The sequence below is a fragment of the Hypanus sabinus genome, chromosome 11 (assembly GCF_030144855.1).
Source record: "Hypanus sabinus isolate sHypSab1 chromosome 11, sHypSab1.hap1, whole genome shotgun sequence".
Taxonomy (NCBI): Eukaryota; Metazoa; Chordata; class Chondrichthyes; order Myliobatiformes; family Dasyatidae; genus Hypanus; species Hypanus sabinus.
Window position 1 is genome coordinate 76096478 of NC_082716.1, and position 23014 is coordinate 76119491.

General features: G+C 42.9%; 1 protein-coding gene across 9 annotated transcripts in view; it reads right to left on the bottom strand.

Moving 5' to 3' along the window:
- nos1apa (nitric oxide synthase 1 (neuronal) adaptor protein a) overlaps positions 1 to 23014 on the bottom strand; it is a 479658-nt gene that overhangs the window by 320759 nt on the left and 135885 nt on the right. Inside the window, exon 1 of one of the 9 annotated variants that reach the window (XM_059984733.1) lies at positions 14119 to 14151. The exons of the other annotated variants lie outside the window; for them this stretch is intronic. Within the exon in view, the coding sequence (XP_059840716.1) occupies positions 14119 to 14136 (18 nt within the window). The 5' untranslated portion in view covers positions 14137 to 14151. Of the gene's footprint in view, positions 1 to 14118; positions 14152 to 23014 lie in introns of those variants that run through there. 9 annotated transcript variants of the gene reach the window in all.

Consider the following 23014-nt stretch of genomic DNA (forward strand, 5'->3'; position numbering starts at 1 on the left):
AGCAACATATCATCCTGGAGTCTCTTTCATGAATACTGTACTGCCGTTATGCCACTGGTGTTTTGGTCAGCAATGAAGTTCTTCCATCTTTGGTGCCATTCATGGCTTCCTTCATTATGTCAGTAGCTTCCTCTTTTTGCTAATCTCTGTCATGCAAGTCCCAGGTGGAGACTCAGGAATAGTGTTGCACTCAGATATAGCGGGCATCTTCATTGCTCTTTCCATAATAATTTGTTTTGCCAGTCAGGGTTGTTAGCCCTGAGCTGAACCCCTGAACCCGGAGGACTGGTGGACCACTCTTAGTCTGGCCTTTACCCTTTGACCTGTTTGGCATGGGTGACCCTACCAAGAGCCATAGCATAAAGCCCTGACTCCAGCCAACGTAGCTCTTCAGGTCACTGAGGCACACAAACCTCCAAACCCCATGACCAGGATGTGGTCCTCTTGGTGGTCTTTAATAAATGTTACCTTGTTTTCATCTTTTTCACTATTTATTTTGTGACTTACAGTGCTTTTTTAAATCTTGCACAGAACAACAAATTTCATGACATATGTCAGTGATAATAAACCTGATTCGGCTGGCCACAAGAAAGTAACTGTTCCTGAACCTGATCGTGCACCAAGTATTTTTTAAAAAACACACCACCTTCTACCAGCTTGGACAGACCAAATGCTTCAGAGCGTGTTACATTCAAATAAAATATTCTCTCAGTGCTTGGGACACTCATGGTGGCAGCTGTACAAGTATTCCAAGTATTTGTCAGCTTCCCACAGTGTGTTTATACTTAGCAACAGCAGTGTGAAGAGCCACTGATGAGACCTGCTATGCTGGAACTTTTATTGCAGTGTAAACACTGTGTAGGCACCTGGCTAAGGGAAGATCGCTGGGTCAGACCCGGGAAAGGTCTAATTTACTCTATTGCACTTGAAAACGTTCTCCAACCCTGGTCATCTACAAACACCATGGGAACAAACACTGGACAAGACCCTACTCTCATCAATAAACAGCAGTCCTGCTATAAAGATCCCTCGCCTTCAGTTCATTCTTAGGAATGTAGTCCCATGCTGCAATCTACAGTTGCTCTAAGCACAAATATGAAATGCTGCATGATTAATAACACCTTTACACTTTTTACAGCCCTAAACCCTCCAGACTGTCTGACCAAACACTGTTGTAGCCATTCGCCGAGGTGCCTGGAGGGGCTTTGGGAGCTACGAGGGGTGATCGATAAGTTCATGGCCTAAGGTAAACAGAGTCAATTTTAGAAAATCTAGCACATTTATTTTTCAACATTGTCCCCTCCTACATTTCCACACTTACCATATAACCATATAACAATCACAGCATGGAAACAGGCCATCTTGGCCCTCCTAGTCCGTGCCGAACCCTTAATCTCACCTAGTCCCACCTACCCACACTCAGCCCATAACCCTCCACTCCTTTCCTGTCCATATACCTATCCAATTTTACCTTAAATGACACAACTGAACTGGCCTCTACTACTTCTACAGGAAGCTCATTCCACACAGCTATCACTCTTTGAGTAAAGAAATACCCCTTCGTGTTTCCCTTAAACTTCTGCCCCCTAACTCTCAAATCATGTCCTCTAGTTTGAATCTCCCCTACTCTCAATGGAAACAGCCTGTTCAAGTCAACTCTATCTATCCCTCTCAAAATTTTAAATACCTCGATCAAATCCCCCCTCAACCTTCTACGCTCCAATGAATAGAGACCTAACTTGTTCAACCTTTCTCTGTAACTTAATTGCTGAAACCCAGGTAACATCCTAGTAAATCGTCTCTGCACTCTCTCTAATTTATTGATATCTTTCCTATAATTCGGTGACCAGAACTGCACACAATATTCCAAATTTGGCCTTACCAATGCCTTGTACAACTTTAGCATTACATCCCAACTTCTGTACTCAATGCTTTGATTTATAAAGGCCAGCGTTCCAAAAGCCCTCTTCACCACCCTATCTACATGAGACTCCACTTTCAGGGAACTATGCACAGTTATTCCTAGATCTCTCTGTTCCTCTGCATTCCTCAATGCCCTACCATTTACACTGTATGTTCTATTTGGATTATTCCTGCCAAAATGTAGAACCTCACACTTCTCAGCATTAAACTCCATCTGCCAACGTTCAGCCCATTCTTCTAACCGGCATAAATCTCCCTGCAAGCTTTGAAAATCCACCTCATTATCCACAACACCTCCTACCTTAGTATCATCGGCATACTTACTAATCCAATTTACCACCCCAACATCCAGATCATTTATGTATATTACAAACAACATTGGGCCCAAAACAGATCCCTGAGGCACCCCACTAGTCACCGGCCTCCATCCCGATAAACAATTATCCACCACTACTCTCTGGCATCTCCCATCTAGCCACTGTTGAATCCATTTTATTACTCCAGCATTAATACCTAACGACTGAACCTTCTTAACTAACCTTCCATGTGGAATTTTGTCAAACGTTTTGCTGAAGTCCATATAGACTACATCCACTGCCTTACCCTCGTCAACATTCCTCGTAACTTCTTCAAAAAATTCAATAAGGTTTGTCAAACATGACCTTCCACGCACAAATCTATGCTGGCTACTTCTATTCAGATCCCGTCTATCCAGATAATTATAAATACTATCTCTAAGAATACTTTCCATTAATTTACCCACCACTGATGTCAAACTGACAGGTCTATAATTGCTAGGCTTCCTTCTAGAACCCTTTTTAAACAATGGAACCACATGAGCAATACGCCAATCCTCCGGCACAATCCCCGTTTCTAATGACATATTAAAGATCTCCGTCAGAGCTCCTGCTATTTCTACACAAACTTCTCTCAAGGTCCTGGGGAATATCCTGTCAGGACCTGGAGATTTATCCACTTTTAAATTTCTTAAAAGCGCCAGTACCTCCACCTCTTTAATTGTCATAGGTTCCATATCTTCCTTACTTGTTTCCCACACCTTAGACAATTCAATATACTTAGTCCAGCAGTTGTGGAGCATACGGATCTTGGACCTCCAGGAAGTATCCACAGCATGGGTGATTGATAATTTCTTAGCCTAAGGTAGAAGACGATGAGTTATACAGCTCTCACTTCATGCACATGCAAGTCAACTCTTTGAGTGATTATGCAGAAAGTTTGAAGTTAATAACTCATCTCCTTCTACCTTAGGTCACAAACTTATCAATCACCCCTGATATTAACTTCAAACTTTCTGCATAATGACTCGAAGAGTTGACCTGCATGTGCATGTAACGAGAGCTGTATAACTCATTTCCTTCTACCTCAGGCCATAAAACTTATCAATCAATCATGCTGTGGACACTTCCTGGAAGTCCAAGATCCGTATGCTTGACTAAGTGCTGGACTAAGTGTGTAAATGTAGGAGGAGACTATGTTGAAAAATAAATGTGCTAAGTTTTCTAAAATTGACTCCTTCTACCTTAAGCCACGAACTTATCAATCACCCGTTGTAAATTCTGTAAATGGGTTATTGTTAAATTCAATAGCTTTTAACAATCCAGTGAGTATTTATGCAAGATGTTTTCTCTGCTAAAATTCCCTGGTGCAGTTATATCTTGCCCATAATCAAAAGTAATTTCCGAAGCACCATTCCCTCTGGATTGGATTTTAAAAAGAGCAAACAGCTAGGAATTCTATTACTTGCTACCCATGGGTATTTTTCTGCCTAAATTAACTCCCAAAGTATGGGAGAATAAAGGTCTCTTAATATTTTGGGATTCTGCAAATGGTTGTTACATTGCTTGGGGAGGATTCAATTAGATCAGAGCAGATCTGGGCCATTCACCAGCTTTTCCGCTCATTTGATACACACAAATAATAACCTGACACCTTAAAGTGATGACAATTGCAACTTACTCAAGATTCAGTTTCCTGTGAAGAGAGCTACACCTCCCTCACCCTTTGACTGAAAATGCATTTCCACAGGTTCAGTTCCAAATGGCAAAAGCCTCCCTTTACGGTCACGCAGTTTGTTCTAAATTCCACCTCCAAGGAATCTCAACTATATCTGCCAACCTTGTTTCTAACCCCTTGTGGAACAAGAGAACACAATGAGAACGTTCCAGGTTTCCACTTCTGTTTCTGCTAAGGAATGTTTCTTAATAGCTGAACTGCCCAGTTTTCATTCCAAGGTTCTTCTCCCTGGTTTCAGAATCATTCCCCACCCTTGCAGAAGATATAGTTTCTCTCTACTGCCTTCACAATTCCTTTGATCATCTGAAGCAATCCGATTGTCCTGTTAATCAAGGAAGTTAGACTAGTCTGTGTAACCACCCTTGTAATTTAACTCCTTTAGACCCATAGAAGGAAGAGTACTGTAGCTATTCATCCCTCTACTGGAACAAGATGAAAGGTGGCAAACTGTGAGGGACAATACAGTGTAACAGGATATCAAACAAGTATAACTGCAGCAAAACAGTATTTCAGCAAAATGTGTCTGACATCTCAAAATCAGTAGCACTAATAATACTGCCTGGAAATTTCAGTGCTTTGCACTCTATTTTAGAACTTTCACGACTTCAGTCAAACCAAGTTTGAGAGAGAAGTACACAATACAGTGGCCTCAAGTTAAAGTCTTTGATCATGGCTAACCTGAGCTGAATTTCCAAACTGGTACCTACAGTGGTGTGACAAAGGATGAGCAAATCATTGTTTCTAAAATGGCGCTGCAACAGGACTTCTCCTTGGGCACACCATCTGGACCACAGCCTCCCCCCATGTTCAGCGACACACATAATGGCTTTCCCTGTAACCTACTCCCGTGGGCATACCAAAACACTTCAAAACTTTTATCAGGTAGCAGTAATAAGGTGCCTTTAACAAAGTAACGAGGCTCAAGGTACCTCCTGAAACCTATCTCCTGTCAAGCAAACTTTGACTGGGCCATCTGTGGAGATATTAGGACTTGTGACTAATAGCTAGGCCAAATAAATAGATTTTGTGAAGGACTTAAATGGAAAATATGAGGTATTTAGGTTGAGCCACTATGCCCCAGTTCCCTGACAAAACCAATTTACCCTAATCTAATCAGGGGACAATTTACAATACCCAATTATGTCCTTGGACTGGAGGAGGAAACCAGAGGACCCAGAGAGAAATCCACGTACAGAGACTCCTTACAGAATGGCTCTGCAATTGAACTCTGAACTCCAGAGTACCTTGAGCTGTAACAGTGTCACGCTAACTGCTATACTGAGAGGGATTTCCAGAGCCAGCAGGTCTTTGATAGGATTAAAGGTTTTTAATATCAAGATATCTAAATGTTCCAGTAATACAAGAATTAATTTCAAATATTATAATTAAATATTAAATACTGTATCTCCGCTTTTGCAGGTCCTTATATTAACAGTGCAGAGACTTTAATTTCATTCAAAAACATTTTCTTGAGGTTCATCTCCAGGATTAAAGGGCTTGGAGAAAGCAGACAAGCAGGTCAGGGTCTCTGTCCCCGAACATCAAGAGGAACTCACACTGCGAACCGTGGCAGCAAGAAACCTCACCCGCTCACTAAGTAATCTGCCACCAGGATAAGATCGTGCTCCCTCTCTGAGTTCTTTTGGCTTCTGTCTCAACCACAAGCAACAACTTGAAGCCAGAATCTTCCATGACACAGATAAGTGGATAAATCAGTCTTGTACACCCACTCCCCTCCCAGGTCACACCAACACAAACTCTTCATCACAACACTGCCCAAGCACATTAAGCAATGTGGACTGCAGCACATCCCACTTTTGATGCAGGTAACCAAGTGGACTCCAGCTGGCATGGAGACACTAACAAGTCCTGATCCCAAACAGCTTCTCAGAGACCTGATCAGACACTGGGACAAACTGAGATTTTTGCTTTACCAGTCTGAGGATGAGCAAGGACTATGCTTCGAAGAATCTCGCAGAACTAATTTTCACTAATTTTCCCTTCAACCCCCTCCCCCCAATATTAATGTTAGCCGAAGAAAAGGACCTGACAAACAGGAACTAGACACTCCTGTCTGTCATACCAGCCTTGTAAACCTTTTGCTAGAAAGAACATCCTACACCATCTTACAAAAATCAATCCCAACTTGTTTCTTGCAAGTCACGCAGCGCAGGCACAAACCCTTTGGCCCGCAATCAAGCAGAATATCAAGTACCCTTCCATGCTTTGGTAATTCAAGTGCTTGTCGAGATTAATTTAAAACATTGTGTGAGTACCCAGCCTCCACCACCCACTCAGACTGTGCATTCTGTAGATTGTTAAAACTCAGTGTGGTTAATTGCTCAGCAAGTATAACTTTGATGGAAGGATGTCACTTCTAATTTAAAAAGTGATGTTGAGGGAAGTGGGGAAATCAGTATAGTGGAGCCATTGTTAAATACCTGCCTAGTTATTGTTAGTCTCTATGCTCTGGGTCAGATTACTTCCAGTAAGAAGGCAGTGCATTCAATCACAGCGGCACCTACGGGGCCAACCAAACTTGTTACTGAGTTTCTTAAACATATTTGTTACGACCCTTCTGGGCACTAACAACTTAAGGTAGTGCAGGTCTATCTCATCAGCAAGTTCCTCATTGGCGGAGAAACTGAAGGAGCTGGATCTGGTTCGGATCATGCTGCGGCCTGTGCAATACAGGCATCAGAGGGAGTTGGTGTGCAGACTAACTGTGAGTGATCATCATAGTCACTTTTTTTTGTATTGCAGGGCCCTGTTGAACATTGTGGCGAGGGAGCTACATGGCCTTGGACTAAGCCTTAAGCCAGGGTGTCGCCTGTGTACAGCTGCCCAAGAGAGAGATGTCAGAGTCAGGGAGCCCACTGAAGGCAGTGTGGCGTGGCGTCCAAGGTGCAGTTAGTGCTGCCCCCAGAGTTTGCTCAGCAGAAGACAAGATATATTACAGGTAGTCCCTGAGTTACGAACATCCAACTTACGGACAACTCGTACTTACAAATCAAGGAAAGAGAATGCCGTCCACCATTTTAAGTCAGATCGCGACGCCGTCTGCCATTTTAAGTCTTTGCCGTTGACACTGTGTTGAGTGTTTAACTTTGTATTTGGCTTAAATTTTTCTTAGTAAGGTTCACCCTGACCCCGCCCGCCCCCCCTCCCCCCCGTTCCGGTTGGCTGATGGCGCAGTGAGATCAGCGCCGGGCTGGAGAATGGAGGTTTCCGAGTTTCATCCAATCACTCCTGTACCATCCGTGCTGGGTGGATGTCGAGCTCGAAACTCGACCTCGTAAAAAAAACAGTCACCTCCAGATTAAATTCCCATGAGGAATATTGTGGAGGATCAAATACCCAAACCCAGCACAGCTCCCACTTGTCCCATTCAGCCTGTCTTAGTGCGGTGGTATTTAGGACCCAGCAGACCTAGGGAGCCTGCAGAGCGTGGGACCTGCCGCCCGCAGTGTTTCTGTTTCATTGACGGGAAGCGAAATAAAGCAGAAATAATAAAGCATTTGGAAAGAGGTGAAACACCATCGGTCATTGGAAAAGCGTTAGGCTACAGTCGTCAACAATCGGAACAATTGTAAAGAATAACGGATAAAGGGAGAATAATGGAGCACGTGAATGGCCCTGCCCCAATGAAAGCTACAATTATTATTAAGCAACGCAGAGGTTTAATTATTGGAATACATACATTTCTTAAGTGTTCTACATGCATAGAAAGGTAAAATATATATTATATACTAAGACAAACGTTTGACTAACTGACGCTAAATAATACCGGATGTACTTGTTCCGACTTATGTACAAATCCCACTTAAAGACTGTGGCAACTTCTACTTTACAAAAAGACCACTTGACAACTTGATGGCCAAAAGAGCATCTTTATCTGGGATGGCAAATGATATTTACAATACAGAAGCTTCCAGGTACCTCGTGCAGCATGGGTGGAGGAACAATATACAATGCATACTGGGGGTAAAAAGAGCGGAAGTAAAGACCCCGCCAACCCCGGATCCCGCCTCTTGCTACCAACAGCTCCCCGATTAGTATTAACTTACTTTTAATAATACTCACATTACAATAAAAACAGACTCAGGAACGGAACTCGTATGTGACCCAGGGACTGCCTGTATATTCAATTGCAGATTGCTGCAACATTCATGGACTCAGGATCTTGGACTATATGTTCTGTGTGACTGCATTTTACTGATATTTTATACGTACTTGCTGTCTTATATGCGCTATATGTCCCTTGTGCTGTGTGCGACTCTTGGCCCCATGTATTCATGGGTATTCATGTATGGTTGAATGCCAATTAAACTTGAACTTAGAACTAATCACAGCCCTTGTTTCAAGTATAGTAGAAAGACAGAACAAGTGCAGATCTAAATGATTTAGGACAGGAATAGAGATCACAGTAGCAAGAGAAGGCAGCGGCTAATTGAGACACGATGTCTTGTGGTGTCTCTGACACCCCAGCACTTTGGGCTTCTCTTTCTTGGGATCATGTGCAGAAGTTTCCTTTCAGTTTGCACCATGTGAGGCTCATTGATTGGGGGTCTCAGTTCCTGAACAGGTTGAGGACTGTGTGCATGCATGAGAAGGCATGATCACAGAGCAGAATGAAGTGCTTCAGCCATGGAAACTCCTGGCAACCAGAACAATGTCTTCTAATGAAGTATTGAGAGTGAGTGCTTGTTCTCTTGCTGGGGGAATTCCTCAGTTAGACACCTCCTCTTGCTGTTAATGACCCACTTCGATCCCCTCAAATGCCAGCACTCAATAACCTCGCAACTGGTAAATGGACCAATGGGAAAAAGAGAAAAAGAAAGGTAGTAAAGGAAGTGAAATGTGCAAGATTCATCCAGTGACAACACAGTTTCAGAAGGTAGCTGAATGTCCGGTAAGTACAGCCTACACAAAGAACAGTGGAAGGAACAGGGACACACTGCGCAACGATTCAGATCTTGCAAGTCAGGTCACATAACTTAATCATACACAATGTCATTAATGTCTAAATCAACAAACACATTCACAAGATTAAAAGATATACTTTGCAGTTTGTCAATCGAGAAAGTTGTGGGTCCAAGGTCAAAGAGGAGTCTTATGCACAAGTACACATATACACAGGGGGATTAGAAAACTTATTTCCAGCAACATTACAAGTATCACATAAGCAGCAGTCGCAAGAAAAACAAATTAAACATAAATCAAACACAGTTCATTTAAAACAAATAGAATTTTTTAAAAAGTCCATTTTAGTGCAAAATGGTCACAGTGTTGCTACAACATAGTCATGAGGGTTCAAGAAGTTTATGGCTGAAGGGAAGTAGCTCAAAGGTTCATTTGATTGTCAAAGTCTGGGCATACAGTGCAACTCTGATACTCGTCTTCTCCAAATAGCCGTGAAATACAGGAAAACCATGAGAGTTAATGAAAGAAAGGACATCCATTCCCATGAAAAGGAAAAGAAACAAAACACGCAGACCCCAAAATCCCTTACCCCTCCCCTACAGAACAAAAAATTGTGGCAATAGCATCAAATCACCCACCCCTCCCCAGGAGAAAAAAAACAGCAACAGCAACAAAAACTATTCCCGACCCGTTCACTTGCAGAGAAATAAACAGCGACAATAACTATTCCCAATCCCCTCAACTGCAGAAAAAAATAACAATCTCCAACCCCCTCAACTGTAGAAAAACAGTGGCAGTAACCATCTCCGATCCCCTCCACAGTAAAAAAAAGCAACAATAACCATTTCTGACCCCCAAAAAAGTAAAAAAAAGTGACAATAACCGTCTCCAACCCCCTCCACAGTAAAAAAAAAGCAACAATAACCATTTCCGACCCCCAAAAAAGTAAAAAAAAGCGACAATAACCATCTCCGACCCCCTCCACAGTAAAAAAAAGCGACAATAACCATCTCCAACTCCCTCTACAGTAAAAAAAGCGACAATAACCATCTCCGACCCCCTCTACAGTAAAAAAACAGCGACAGTAACCATCTCTGACCCCCTCCACAGTAAAAAAAGCAACAATAACCATCTCCAACCCCCTCCACAGTAAAAAAAGCAACAATAACCATCTCCAACCCCCTCCACAGTAAAAAAAGCAACAATAACCATCTCCAACCCCCTCCACAGTAAAAAAAAGTGACAATAACCATCTCTGACCCCTTCCACTGTAAAAAAACAGCGACAATAACCATCTCTGACCCCCTCCACAGTAAAAAAACAGCGACAATAACCATCTCCGACCCCCTCCACAGTAAAAAAAACAACGACAGTAACCATCTCCAACCCCCTCCACAGTAAAAAAAGTGACAGTAACCATCTCCAACCCCCTCCACAGTAAAAAAAAGCCACAATAACCATCTCCGACCCCCTCCACTGTAAAAAAACAGCGACAATAACCATCTCCGACCCCCTCCACTGTAAAAAAAACAGCGACAATAGCCATCTCCGACCCCCTCCACTGTAAAAAAACAGCGACAGTAACCATCTCCGACCCCCTCACTTGCAGAAGAAATTACAGCGACAGTAACAAACCCTGACCCCCTCACTCGCAGGAAAGAACAGCAACAGTAGTATCAAAACCCCCCCCAACCCTACTTCTTACGCATAAAAAAATTAACTGATCACCATCCCCTCCACAGGTAATCAGCTACAAGAAAGAAAACACCAAAAAAAGATACAGTCCAATAATCACATAAATCTCAAGAGTATCGGAAATATCTTTTCATCTGCATATGAGGAGAGCAGCTGCACCAATTCCGTCCTTCTCTGAAGAGTGACTGCCAACCTGGATCCGAACGTTTCTGATCTGGGTCCAAAAGCGCCGATCTAGCTGTTGACTGTCGTTGCTCCGGTGGCCTCTGTTGGGAGACATCACTGAGACCCTTCGCATTCACGTTGATGCTTCAATCCCCCTTGCTGCTTCAAGACGAAGTCGTTCATGACCCTATGCCTCATCTTTTCCATGAGTCAGCTTGTGTTCTTGGTCCTTTTCAGCACTTCTCCCCCCCACCCCCCCACCCATGTCTCATCTTCACAAGGCAGCTTCCAGACACAGCACAGCGCTGAATCCTTCAATCAAGTTCCAAACTGTACGTAACAGCTTTTGTAACACAAACAAGACAAAAAGAACAAACAGAAGGCATAGGAAAAGTGAAATAATTGGAGAGATTTGCTTTCTGGAAGATGTCACCCGAGGAATTGTTTTTGGTGGTTCCATCTTCACCGGAAGACCCAGTCGAGCTGTTCCTGAACCTGGTGGTGTGGGGCACCGGGCTACTATACCTTCTGCCCAATACCAGCTGCCAGAAGGTGGCATGGTCAGGATGGTGGTTGCCTTTGACCATAGATCTTGGCAAGATTTCAGAGCACAGCTACTGAGACCAAGACCTTAGTACCACCGGTAAAATGGCAAACCAACGCTCATCCCACCCATGGTGGAGTTCTGAAGAGCAGGGGAGGGAAGCAGGAGAGTCCTTGTGACTGCTACCCAATATATGCCCCTCAACTACGGTTACAGGGAAAAGCATCATTATGTGGTTTTAGATGTGAACAAATTCATTTCTCAATTCCCAAGGTTAAACGAGTAACCCCTGTTCAAATTATTGGCTCAACCCAGAGCAAAGCAATGCACGTTAGCTTTTAAAACAGCAGAGTGTAAATCCCTTGAACCTCTTTCTCTGCTGCTTACTTGACATGCCATTCTGTCCTACCCCCTCCTCATCAGGTTTTTGGATTTCTCGGATGACTTGTCCACTTAAATCTTTGCAAAATGTGAGGTCTCAAGCCTGACAGCTGCTTACTGTTCTAATATAAATGATGATGTTAATATTTTGCCAAATACCCTTCTCCGTCAGGGACAAAGGCCATAAAAATCATTCAACCTTATTCAGCATGTAATAAAATGCTCTTTTAATATTTATCTTATTTACTTCCCTCTCAACCTCATTCTCTTGCTTTTCTCCATCACCTTTCACACCCTGACTAATCAAGAACTTCTCCCTTAACTACACCCAATGGCATGGCCTCCACAGCTCCTCGTAGATTCACCACCCCCTGGCTTAAGAAATTCCTCCAATGATGCCAAATTACGAGGGATAATTGATAAGTTTGTGGCCTAAGGTAGAAGGAGCTGAGTTATAAAGCTTTCGGTACATGCACATGCAGTTCAACTCAATGCAGAAAGTTTGAAGTTAATAACACATCTCCTTCTAACATAGGCCACGAACCCCTGCTGTGGACCACTTCTGGAGGTCCAAGAAGCCAACTTCTACAAAGAAGGGATCCGTATGCTCCACGACTGCTGGACTAAGTGTGTAAATGTAGGAAAAATAAATGTGCTAGGTTTTCTAAAATTGACTCCTTTAACCCCAGGCCACGAACTTATCAATCACCCCTCGTAAATTAACCCCATCTACTCTAGGTGATCTATAACCTTCCATATTCTATGCTTATCTAAAAACTTTGTAAAGGCCTTTATAGTATCTGCTTCCACCCCCACACCTTTCCAAGCATCCACCATACACTATGCAGAAAAACCTATCCTACACAGCTCCTCAAAGCCCCTCTCACCTTAAAGTTATGCCTTCTAGTGTCGAACATTTCGATCCTGGGCAAAAAAAAAAGATTCTGACTGCTTACACTATCTATGTCTCTGGTAATTTTTAAAATTTTTATCAGATCTTCTCTCGGCCTCCAGGACCCCAGAGAAATCAATGCAAGTCTCTCCAGCCTCTCCTTTCAGCTCCAGGCCTCTAATCCAAGCAGCATCCTGGAAGGCCACTCTGCACCCCTCCAGTGCCTCCATATCCTTCCCCTACCCTTACCCATCATTATGACCTGCTGAGTTTCTCCATCAATACATTATCCCTGGTTCCTTCGATGCACTTTTCAGCACGTAACTCCACCAAGTTCTAGCCAGAAAGGCTTTGTTGTGGGATTGGAATGTCCCCTTAGTCATGCACTCCCTGCAGCTCAATAACATGGAGAGCAAATGGAAAAATAACTCTTTGCAAGCATTTAAAATGCTCCATAGTTACTCACTCAGAGTATTCAAGCACCACTGTCCAAACTTGTGATCTCCAGTGACATGGTGGACAAGAGCATCAGGAGCACAAGAACTACACGTTTCTCTGCAAGCCATGCGCCAGCTTCACTGGTAATACATCACTGGTCCGTCCTCGTCACTGGGTCTAAATGCAGGAATTCGCCTTCCAGCATTATGGTCTACCTTCACCAGAAAGAGCACTGCAGCTCACCATCACCTTTCCAACAGATGGCTACAAATGCTGACCACAATGGGTGGCAGAGTGGAGCTATGTCGCCATCAAAGGAGGCGGAAGATGCTCCTTCTATGCACTAGCCTGCAGTCACCACTCGGGCAAGGTGTAGCACACCCCCCACCCCCAATCAGCGTCACGTGAAGCCACAGGAGCAGGCAGTGGGTGGTCGTATGGGTAGCTGATACATATCACGAGTCCTGGTTCTGTGACCACTGACACCAAGCAGACCATCTCTGAAGAGTATTTATAATGGGCGGGGTCACCCATCTTGTAAAGACACCACTCAGAAGAAGGCAACGCCAAGCCACTACAGAAAAATTGCTAAGAACAAATCATGGTCAAGACTATGACCTCCAACACCATACGACATGGCACACAGTGATGACGATAAAAGAATATATGCACATCACTCTTTTGGAACCATCTAAAATTGAACATCGGCAAATGATTTCAAAACCCTTTCACCTTGTTGTGTACATCACCTAGTTAACTCGATCATTTCTCGATACTTAGCAAATGATCCCAGTGCTAGGATGGCCGTTGTTTGTGATATATAGTGGACGTGGATCAAATTGTAGGTCTAATTAGTAATTTTACAGATGACTGGAAAATAAGTGCTGTTGTGATAGTGAGTAATGTTGCCAAAAGATTCAGCAGGATATACTGTCGATCAGTTGGATTTTAATCCTGACAAGTGTGAGGTATTGAACTTTAGGAGATAAGATTAAAGAGGAATGGCTACAGTGCATGGCAGGACCTTTAGGAGAATTGATGCATGCAGGGATCATGTCCGTAGCTCCCTGCAAGTAGCAATACAAGTAGAAACAGTAGTAAAGGATACATATGGAATACTCACCTTCAATGGTCTGGGCATTGAGTAAGAAAGTCCTTGAGTCACGCTGTAGCTGTATAAAATGTTGTTTGGGCAACATTTAGAAAACGGTGTGCTGCTCTAGTCACCACTCTTTTGAATGGATGTGCAGAAGGTGCTGAAGTTCACCAGGATGTTGCCTGGATAAGAGATTATTGGACAAGCCCGTATCATTTTCCCTGAGGTTGAAGTGTGACCTGATAGAAGTCTATACACTAATGAGAGGCATGGTTTAGCAGATAGTCAGTTCTTTATCCCAGGCTACAAATATCAGATGCAAAGGGACAAACATGTAAGGTGAGAGGAGGAAGTCAAAAAGAGATGCATGGGGCAACTTGCTTCCCTTATATGCGGAGGTAGGTACCTGGAACGTGCTGCCAAGCACTTACAAGCAGATGAACAGGCAGGAACATGTACCAGCAGATGGGATTAATTGGATTCCGGGTCAGTGCCGATAAGGTGGGTTGAAAGGCCTGTTCCTATGCTGTACTGTTCTGTGCATTGGGAGACTATTGAAAAAGAAAACATACTGTTTTATCTCTAAGTCAGCACTCTTTGGAAATTTTCAAAGTGCAGTTACAAGCACAAGCTGCACAAAACCATACCATTCTTGACACAAAATGCACCACCTCCAGGAGCAGTAATGACCTTGTCAATGGCTGAACGACTCCAGGTCGCTGTGTTAAACTTGTTTAGGGCACTTGGCACAGAACTAGCTTATGAGTAAGCTATTCCTTTATCACACACTGCAAGATTTAAAAGGGGCTCTTCACATTTTGGACCACAGTGACCCAATCTGCTGTGCACATTGCTAGATTAAAGAGCATAGCACAGATGAGTACTGAGGAAACAAAAGGCACTTCCAATCTGGTGAAGCAATCACTGTCCAATATGTTTGGATGATTACAGTGACAGGCACAGTAAATAACCAAATTTTCCTCTCGACCTGGGTTAAAACAGCAATGCATCGAAGGACAAAATCAAAACTGAAGTGAGAAACTGCAGTAACGAGCATTATTCTGAATGCAACGGTATTTTATGAGCTTGTTCGACTTCCAGTATTTTTGTTATGTTTTGTAACTTCAAAACATTAAATTAATTCGAAGGAAGACAAGGGAGTTCTGGAATGTTGATCTGACATCAAGGTTACTTTAAGCAAGGCGTACACATATCACATGATAGCGTGATGACATATGCAATTAGCATATTTTACATATAACCCATTATCAATTATATAATTGAACAAGAATTCTTAATCAAACAATACATATACAAAATTACTCAAATATTATTGAAATATTAAATACACAACAATTTTGGTTATGGAATTATTTACAGCATTCAGTTTTAATAAAATAGCCATGCCAACCGCAGGTTATATCATGAATGACTTACAACAGCGGTCCTGAACCACCAGGCTGCGGACTGGTACCGGGCTTCAAAGCGTGTGCTACCGGGCCGCGAGGAAACAATATGATTTGGCGATATGAAACAATTATGAGTCAGCTGCACCTTTCCTCATTCCATCACGCCCACTGTTGAACTTGAACGCAGGCAAGGTCATTACCCATGCAAGGTCATCAGTCGCCTAAACGCAGTGATACCCAAGCGCCGGGGATCACTGGTTGGCCTCGGGTAATCGGCCAGCGAGAAGTGCCGTTGCTATTGATCTGGAGCGCCGCCTCTAAACCTGTTCCACACACCGAATGTTCATGGGGAACCCGGTGCTAAAATAATCGCAGACTACCTAATTCAGGCTCAGGGTTTCGTAAGAGGCAGAGCAGCTACCTCGCTGCGATCTACTGAAAGTCATCCCTCGAGCCAAACTTTTGTCGGCCGATAGATCCTACCGACCTACAAGGGCACCCTGTTGCACTCCTCCTTGCTCTCTGGACCGCAACCGCCGCGGTCCCGGCCCGTACCTTGAGGAAAATATGTGCTGTGTGTTTAATATTAAATTTGTTAGATAAAACCTTTTAGAAATGAAATTGAGTGTATTAGCCACTTATAAGGAACTTACAGTTGACCTATCACATATATTCTGGTCGTGATCAACACCCCACACCCCTCCGACCCCGTCAGCCGGTCAGCAAGAATATTGTCAATATTAAACCGGTCCACGGTGCAAAAGAGGTTGGTGACCCCTGACTTACAATATGGGGACTTACAAGTAAGAATAAATTCCTGGGGCGATTGTCAGAGACAGAATTACCTCTCCTCCTCACCTGCATCCAACTATCACTTGCTAGTTCTTGCCCTAACTCTCTCCCCCACCTCCCTACTGGCTATCTCCACCCTGTTCTTTTCAGACCAGATGAAGGGTCTCAAGCCAAAATGTTGCCTGCCCACTTCCCATCCCAGACACTGCCTGATCCACGGGGCTTCATCAGCGCCTCGTTTTCTCTTTGCTACAGAATCAACAGCTGCCTGTGGGGAACAAGGTAGATTTGTGCCCAAGTTATACTTGGCTCTTGATGATCTTTAGCACTTAGTGCATAAATTGGGTCTTTACATTCTCATAAGCCAAATCAACTGAAGATCCAATCCATATTGGAGAGGATTCAATGAGCTTATCCCATTCACTGTCAATATTACCCGATTCACGTGCACTGTTTGTGCTATTAATGGTAAAATAAAAGCCAGCAACACACTACACAGCAGCTGGAACTGTCAATAACAGGCCTCAGGGCAGGATCAGAGTGCTGCCAACAATTTGGCTTAAGTACACATCAGACAATAAAAAACCCAGGCTTGAATTTTTGCCTGAAACAACTATATTTAAAGGATGTCTTAAAAATAAACACTGAACAGCTGTTTCTACTATTCTAAATTATACATGGAAGCATGTTTGCCTCTTTACTTTGGGTGCAATACTTTGGCTCGCTACTGATCCTAAAGTCAACAGATGAGTTTCAGAATTGTGAGCTGGATCCAAAGTTAGGTTGACAATTGGAAACAGAGGGTGTTTTGGAGATTGGATAGTGGTGTTCCATAAGGATCAGTGTTGGAATCCTTGCTCTTAGCTTGTGAATGATTGGGATGTGGATATAGGAAGCTCACAGTAAGTTTCCAGAGACTGGTGGAGGTTAGTCAGGGTGATATTGCTGGGTTGGTGAAATGAGCAGAGAAATGGCAGATGGAATTCAAACCAATGTGAGGTGGTTCATTTTTTAAGTACTACTAAGGCTAGGACAGACACCAATGAACAGATGGGTTACCCCTAGTCACTATGGATGTTTTGGCCCAAATTAGTTTTTTCGTGCTGTAAGGTAGGGTCCATTCTTAATTACAACCTCAATATAGTAACACTGTAGCCATTAAACTTTTCTTATACTAGTTGTGTTCTTTCTTGTATAATTTATGTTCATGTTTTTCTTGCAAATGAATCTCTAATGCTATGCATCTGTGCTGCTGATGCATGCAAGTTTTTTTAAATTGCACCTCTACCTACATGTAATTATGCATATAATGATAAACTCTACTTTGAGTTTGAATTTGAGTCCTTGGGAATATTAATAGCAACCTGGGTGTACGTCCTTGAAGGTGGCAATGCAGGAAGATCACACAGTTAGTATGGCGCGTGGGATATTTGTCATCAATCACGGCAGAGTATACAAGGGGAGGAAGGTTAAGCTCCAACTTTATACAACATTGGTCAGATCTCAACTGACGCACTGAGTATACTTACGGTTACCACACTACAGGGAAGATGTGATAGTGCTGGAGAGAGTACAGAGAAGATTCAAGAGAATGTTGCCTGGAATGGAAGGCTTTAGTTAGGAGGCAAGACTGACAGGCTAAATCATTTATTCCCCTGAAGTAGAGGAAGTTAACAGGGGACAAGATTGAAGTATATAAAATGATGCAGGGTTAAATAGGGTAGACTGCAGGAATCATATCCACGTATCAGGGAATGATACAACCAGAGAACATCGGACTACAGTAAGGAACGAGGATTCAAAAGGACCTGTGTACCTGGAATACATCGCCCAAGAAATCAGTGGAAGCCAATTCTCTGAAAGCTTCAAGGAGAACCTAAATAAGTACTTGAATTGCCTTGACATTGAAGGCATTGTGCCAAGTACTGTAAAGCAGAATTATTACATATGGGTTACCCCTAGTCAGCATGGATGTTTTGGGCCAAATGGGCTTTTTTTTGTGCTGTATGATTATGACAGAGGAGAGAGGGACAGAAAGCAAAGAAGCACCCTTTCCCTCTATAGATACAGTTGATTGGGGCCTTTAATGCTGGCCCTGCACCTCTCCCTCAGTCCCGAAACTCCTGAAAGTCCTGGAAAGATCATGCCAAGTCATTATTTAACTATTAGACCTACAGAAGAGGCTGTTTTGCCCTCTCTCCTGCAACAAACTGCACTCATCCGAGACTTACCCCCAGTCACACTCCTTGCTGACTTGGATAAACGGCAACATTTCTCAATCGCTGCTGCAACAAGTTCCTGAAAGCACTGGGTGTGCATCTGCACCGCAGGGGCAATGGCGAGAAAGCCAGCTCAATACCCCATTCTCAAGGAAAAATGGGAGTGGGTGATAAATTTTAGCGTTGTTGGCAATATGCCCAATCTCAGAAATTGCATAAAGCAATTGTTTTTGAACTGTGAAGTATTTCAATAAATCGATTGGTTTATTTCATCCAAAGGAATCTCCTAAGGGGAGTTTCCATCATTTTAAAATGGGGCATTATTTCTTTTTGTGAAGTCTAGAATAATTTGCATTTTTAAAACAGTTTGATTTGCAGTGTAGTAGTACATTTATTTACTGCATATATTTGTGATGTGACTGCTTAGTCTCAACATGTGTAAAGAGCCTAATTTAAATCAATGCCATTCATTTATGCAGATATATTAACAGAGAAATGGATCAAAGAGCTTAGCTGATGCCATTTACTCAGTATAATTGCACTAGCTCCTTCAGTGAGATGTCAGACTCGGAGTCATATCATTATACTAACATCAAGAATTGGCTGCAGCAGACATCGGAGTCGGGGTTATTATCAATGGCAAGTGTCGTGAAATTTGTTAACAAAATGGAAGAGAAATTGGGAATGTGAGATCTCTCTCTCGATAACAGACAGGCATCTGGTCTTTAGGTGCACGGCGCCTCCAGCATCACCATATGGGGTACAGGGGCAGCCCAATTTCTTCTCCTGCACCCAGGCTCTCTTCTGTTTCTGCTGGAGGCTCAGAATGCATCACGTTCTGTGGCAGTGCAAAGGATGAGACTGGCCACCGTGTAGTGCGAAGTTGTAATCAGTCGCACCTTGCTGCACCACCTGTCCTTCATCGACATCTTTGACCATAAGTCCATCAAGCAGAATTCATTACAGATCATCCTGCAGGACCCGCGCGAAAAGTCACCGTCGGAGCTCGAGCAGACTATCAAAGTCATTTAGCATGACATCTCATCACCGGAGCACACAAACAAGTACCAAAAGCTTGCTTGGCTGGCAGTGAAAAGGGCCCTTCTTTCCTGGTCAGAGTCTCACTTCAACGCACACTGCCTTGATCTTGACATGGCTACGGTGCAGATGTGGGCAACCATTTGCCTCCTCACAACTTTGAGTTTGCAAAGGGACACTGTAGACTTTGTTGGGGTTTGCCCTGAGCAACTGCTTAACAAAGAACTCTGTGATCTATGGGCTGTCCCAGGGCACATACTGAGACAAACATCAACTGGTGCTCCAAGATCATTAACTCACTGAAATATGCACTTTAGTCTGCCTGGAATTTGTTGCAAGTGGACACTGCCGACTGGTATGTTCCAAGGTTCAGGAGTGCAAGGTGAGGGGAACAATGAAACTCATGCCCCCACCACAGAGGCTCTTTTGGGAAAGGTCATGACCTAAGATCCTGCCACCGCTGCACACAAAGTTCAAAGGTCCATGCCCTGTGCAGAAGTCTCTCAAACACTTCACTGGTGTGCTGTTCACGAGTGGCTTTCGTGCATTTAAGGAACTGCATGGAGTTGACGGTACAGTGGTTAGAGATGTAGAGGTAGATGTGTGCTTCTGGAATGTACTGTATGTGAAAAACCCCGGTTTCCTTGGCTGCGCACGTCTCGGGAAAACCACCTCCGGCCTCACCAAAGAAAAGAGATTGAGACACAGTGGATCCCACCTCAAAACTCAGTTTGTGTGGAGGCTGTGTCATTTGCTACCCTGCTACAAATTAATGCCAAGAAATAACAGACAGTGCACCGCATACAATTAAAGGAGTTATTTTTATGAATCTTAACTGAAGGTGTGATAACTTCTATTTTACAAAAAGACTACTTGACAACTTGATGGCCAAAAGAGCATCTTTATCTGGGACGGCAAATGATTTTTACAACACAGAGGCTTCCAGGTACCTCGTGCGGCATGGGTGGAGGAAATATATGCAATGCATACTGGGAGTAAAAAGAGCGGAAGTAAAGACCCCGCCAACCCCGGATCCCGCCTCGTACTACCAACAGCTCCCCGATTAGTATTAACTTACTTTTAATGATACTCACATTACAACAGAAGGGTTAGTAAAGAATAACAAAAATAAAAGGGCCCATTCTAATTAAACAGTCCAATGTGCACAAGTTGGAGCTCATCCTGAGTTTCTCTGTCACTCACGCACTGGGTCCTTGGTCTGCGTGAAAGCCCACCCCACCTTCCAAACGTTGCTCCAAATCCAACTCTAACAAACCGGTTCTCTCCAGCATCTTCTCTCTTCATCTCCTCTCGAACAAAAGCCCAAGACCAACCTTATTGTCCCTCACCGAGAAAAACCTCCCGCTAATTGCATGGCACACATTCCACATCATCCCTTATCTTCCACAATAACCCGAACAGGCTGAAAGTAGACCAGCTCTTACACAGGCACAAATTGAAATACATACAGAATAACAGTAAAAAGAAATGAACAAGGGCATTACATATGTACTATGAATAACATACATTATTGAAATAAAATTATTTTTCTGTCAGAATGAATTTTGGATGGGATTGTGGCTGATTTCATACATTGGCATTGCTAACTGAAAAACAAGAATATAACATGAAGCAACACATCTTCGCTCCTATAAAGATGATCAAAATAAGCAACAAATTAATGTCATTGAGAACTTGCTCAGGAAGCTACGTTTTGAGTGCTGTCAGACTGGATGGCTCTATCTACAAGCAAAGCTGATAAAACTGACTATTTTCTTCTGCAGGCCTGCAAAGCTTTCCTTGCACACGTGAGAAAGCTTGGTCACCACTATGTGGCTTTGCCCAATGCAAGCACAACATAGATCAGATTCAAAGTTACCAACTGGAAGAATGCTCAAGGGATACAAACAGATTCAAAACAAAATTATTTCCTGTCTCTAGGTGACCAATTGTGGGCAGCAGATTGGCATCTGACAGAATTCCACTCAAAGATAAAGGGATGTATAAATTCAGGTTTAAAACACTCCCCTTGGTATTGCTGCCTACAAATTCCATTGCATAATGCAGTATTTTTCCAGAGTTCTGCAATTAAAAATTGATTGTTTCCCCAGAGTGAAACACATAAGAGACTTCTTTTGGCTTGTTTTATATCATTTCCGAAAGTCAGCCTGTCACATCCATTTCAATCATGCTGGAGGTCTCCAAACAAACACTGTGCACCACACCCGTTGCATTGGAACTTCTAAATACACAATTCAATCCTTTGTAAAGGCACAGGCAGATACCCTCAAAATTTCTTTGATTCCACTTTCTTTTCAACCCATGACTGATATGAGGCAAATCTCTCCCTGTGGATACAGCTTAAGTTATTTCCCTGAGTCTGTAAAACATAAAAGAACAAACATTGGTTTTCCAGAGGGTATAGACAGGCTCAACAACAGCAGATCTCTGCAGCCCAACCGTTGAGATTTTTTTAATGTTTCTGTGGATACAAGAGCCACTCAGCACCCAGATAAAACAGGAATAGGTACAACAGCATTACACAGAGTACAAAAGGCTGGCACTGAAGTGGGTAATTTTGAATCTCCGCACATTTTGCATACGACACTGGACAATGTTGAGGAGCTTAAAGAGGCATCACAGACATCCTCATTTCCTCCTATTTTAAGGAATGGTGCCAAGGTGGAACAAATTATTATCCTTAGCTAACTGCCACTGGACAGGATTTGCTATCTTTCTGATATTTTCTCACTATCTCTTGGGTGGGTGAACTTCTCCTCTCCATTCTGTTCTGATGAGTATTTAATATTTCAATAATACGAATAATCTCGTATGTATATATTGTTTGATTAAGCACTCTTGATCAATTAAATAATTCATTATGGGTCATATATATATATATAGACACATACACATACACACATATGAATTGCATATGCCATCATCTGATACGTGCATGGCTCACTTAAATTAAAGATGAAGCCAGACCTGCATTCCCGGACTCCTGTTGTCTTTCTCGGATTAATTTAATGTTTTGAAGTTACGAAGCGTAACACTGGTGACATGGTGTTTTCAAAATTAATCTGAGACGTCTACAGACCTGTTATAGTGCAGTGAGACATTGGAAATAAAATAAAACACAGCAAGCAATGATTAAATTACAAAAAGCACGTGTTCTTCGAAAAGGAAGACACGATCGAGTTTTTTTTTAAAGTAAGCAAATGGAATAATTCACGGGTTCATAAACAATGAATACTGGGTGATAATAATCATTTAAAAAATGCAGAAATGGCTGGCTACATTGGAAAACTGGCTAGCTATGTTGCAGACACACCCAAGCATGAGACACCAGGGAAGGTCATTTGATTCCAAACAATTTGTTTGTTGATCATTATAGAATTTCTCTCTGGTGCTTCCCACTCCCTTACCTCTCCCCTCCCATTTTCAAAACCAGGATTCACCTCT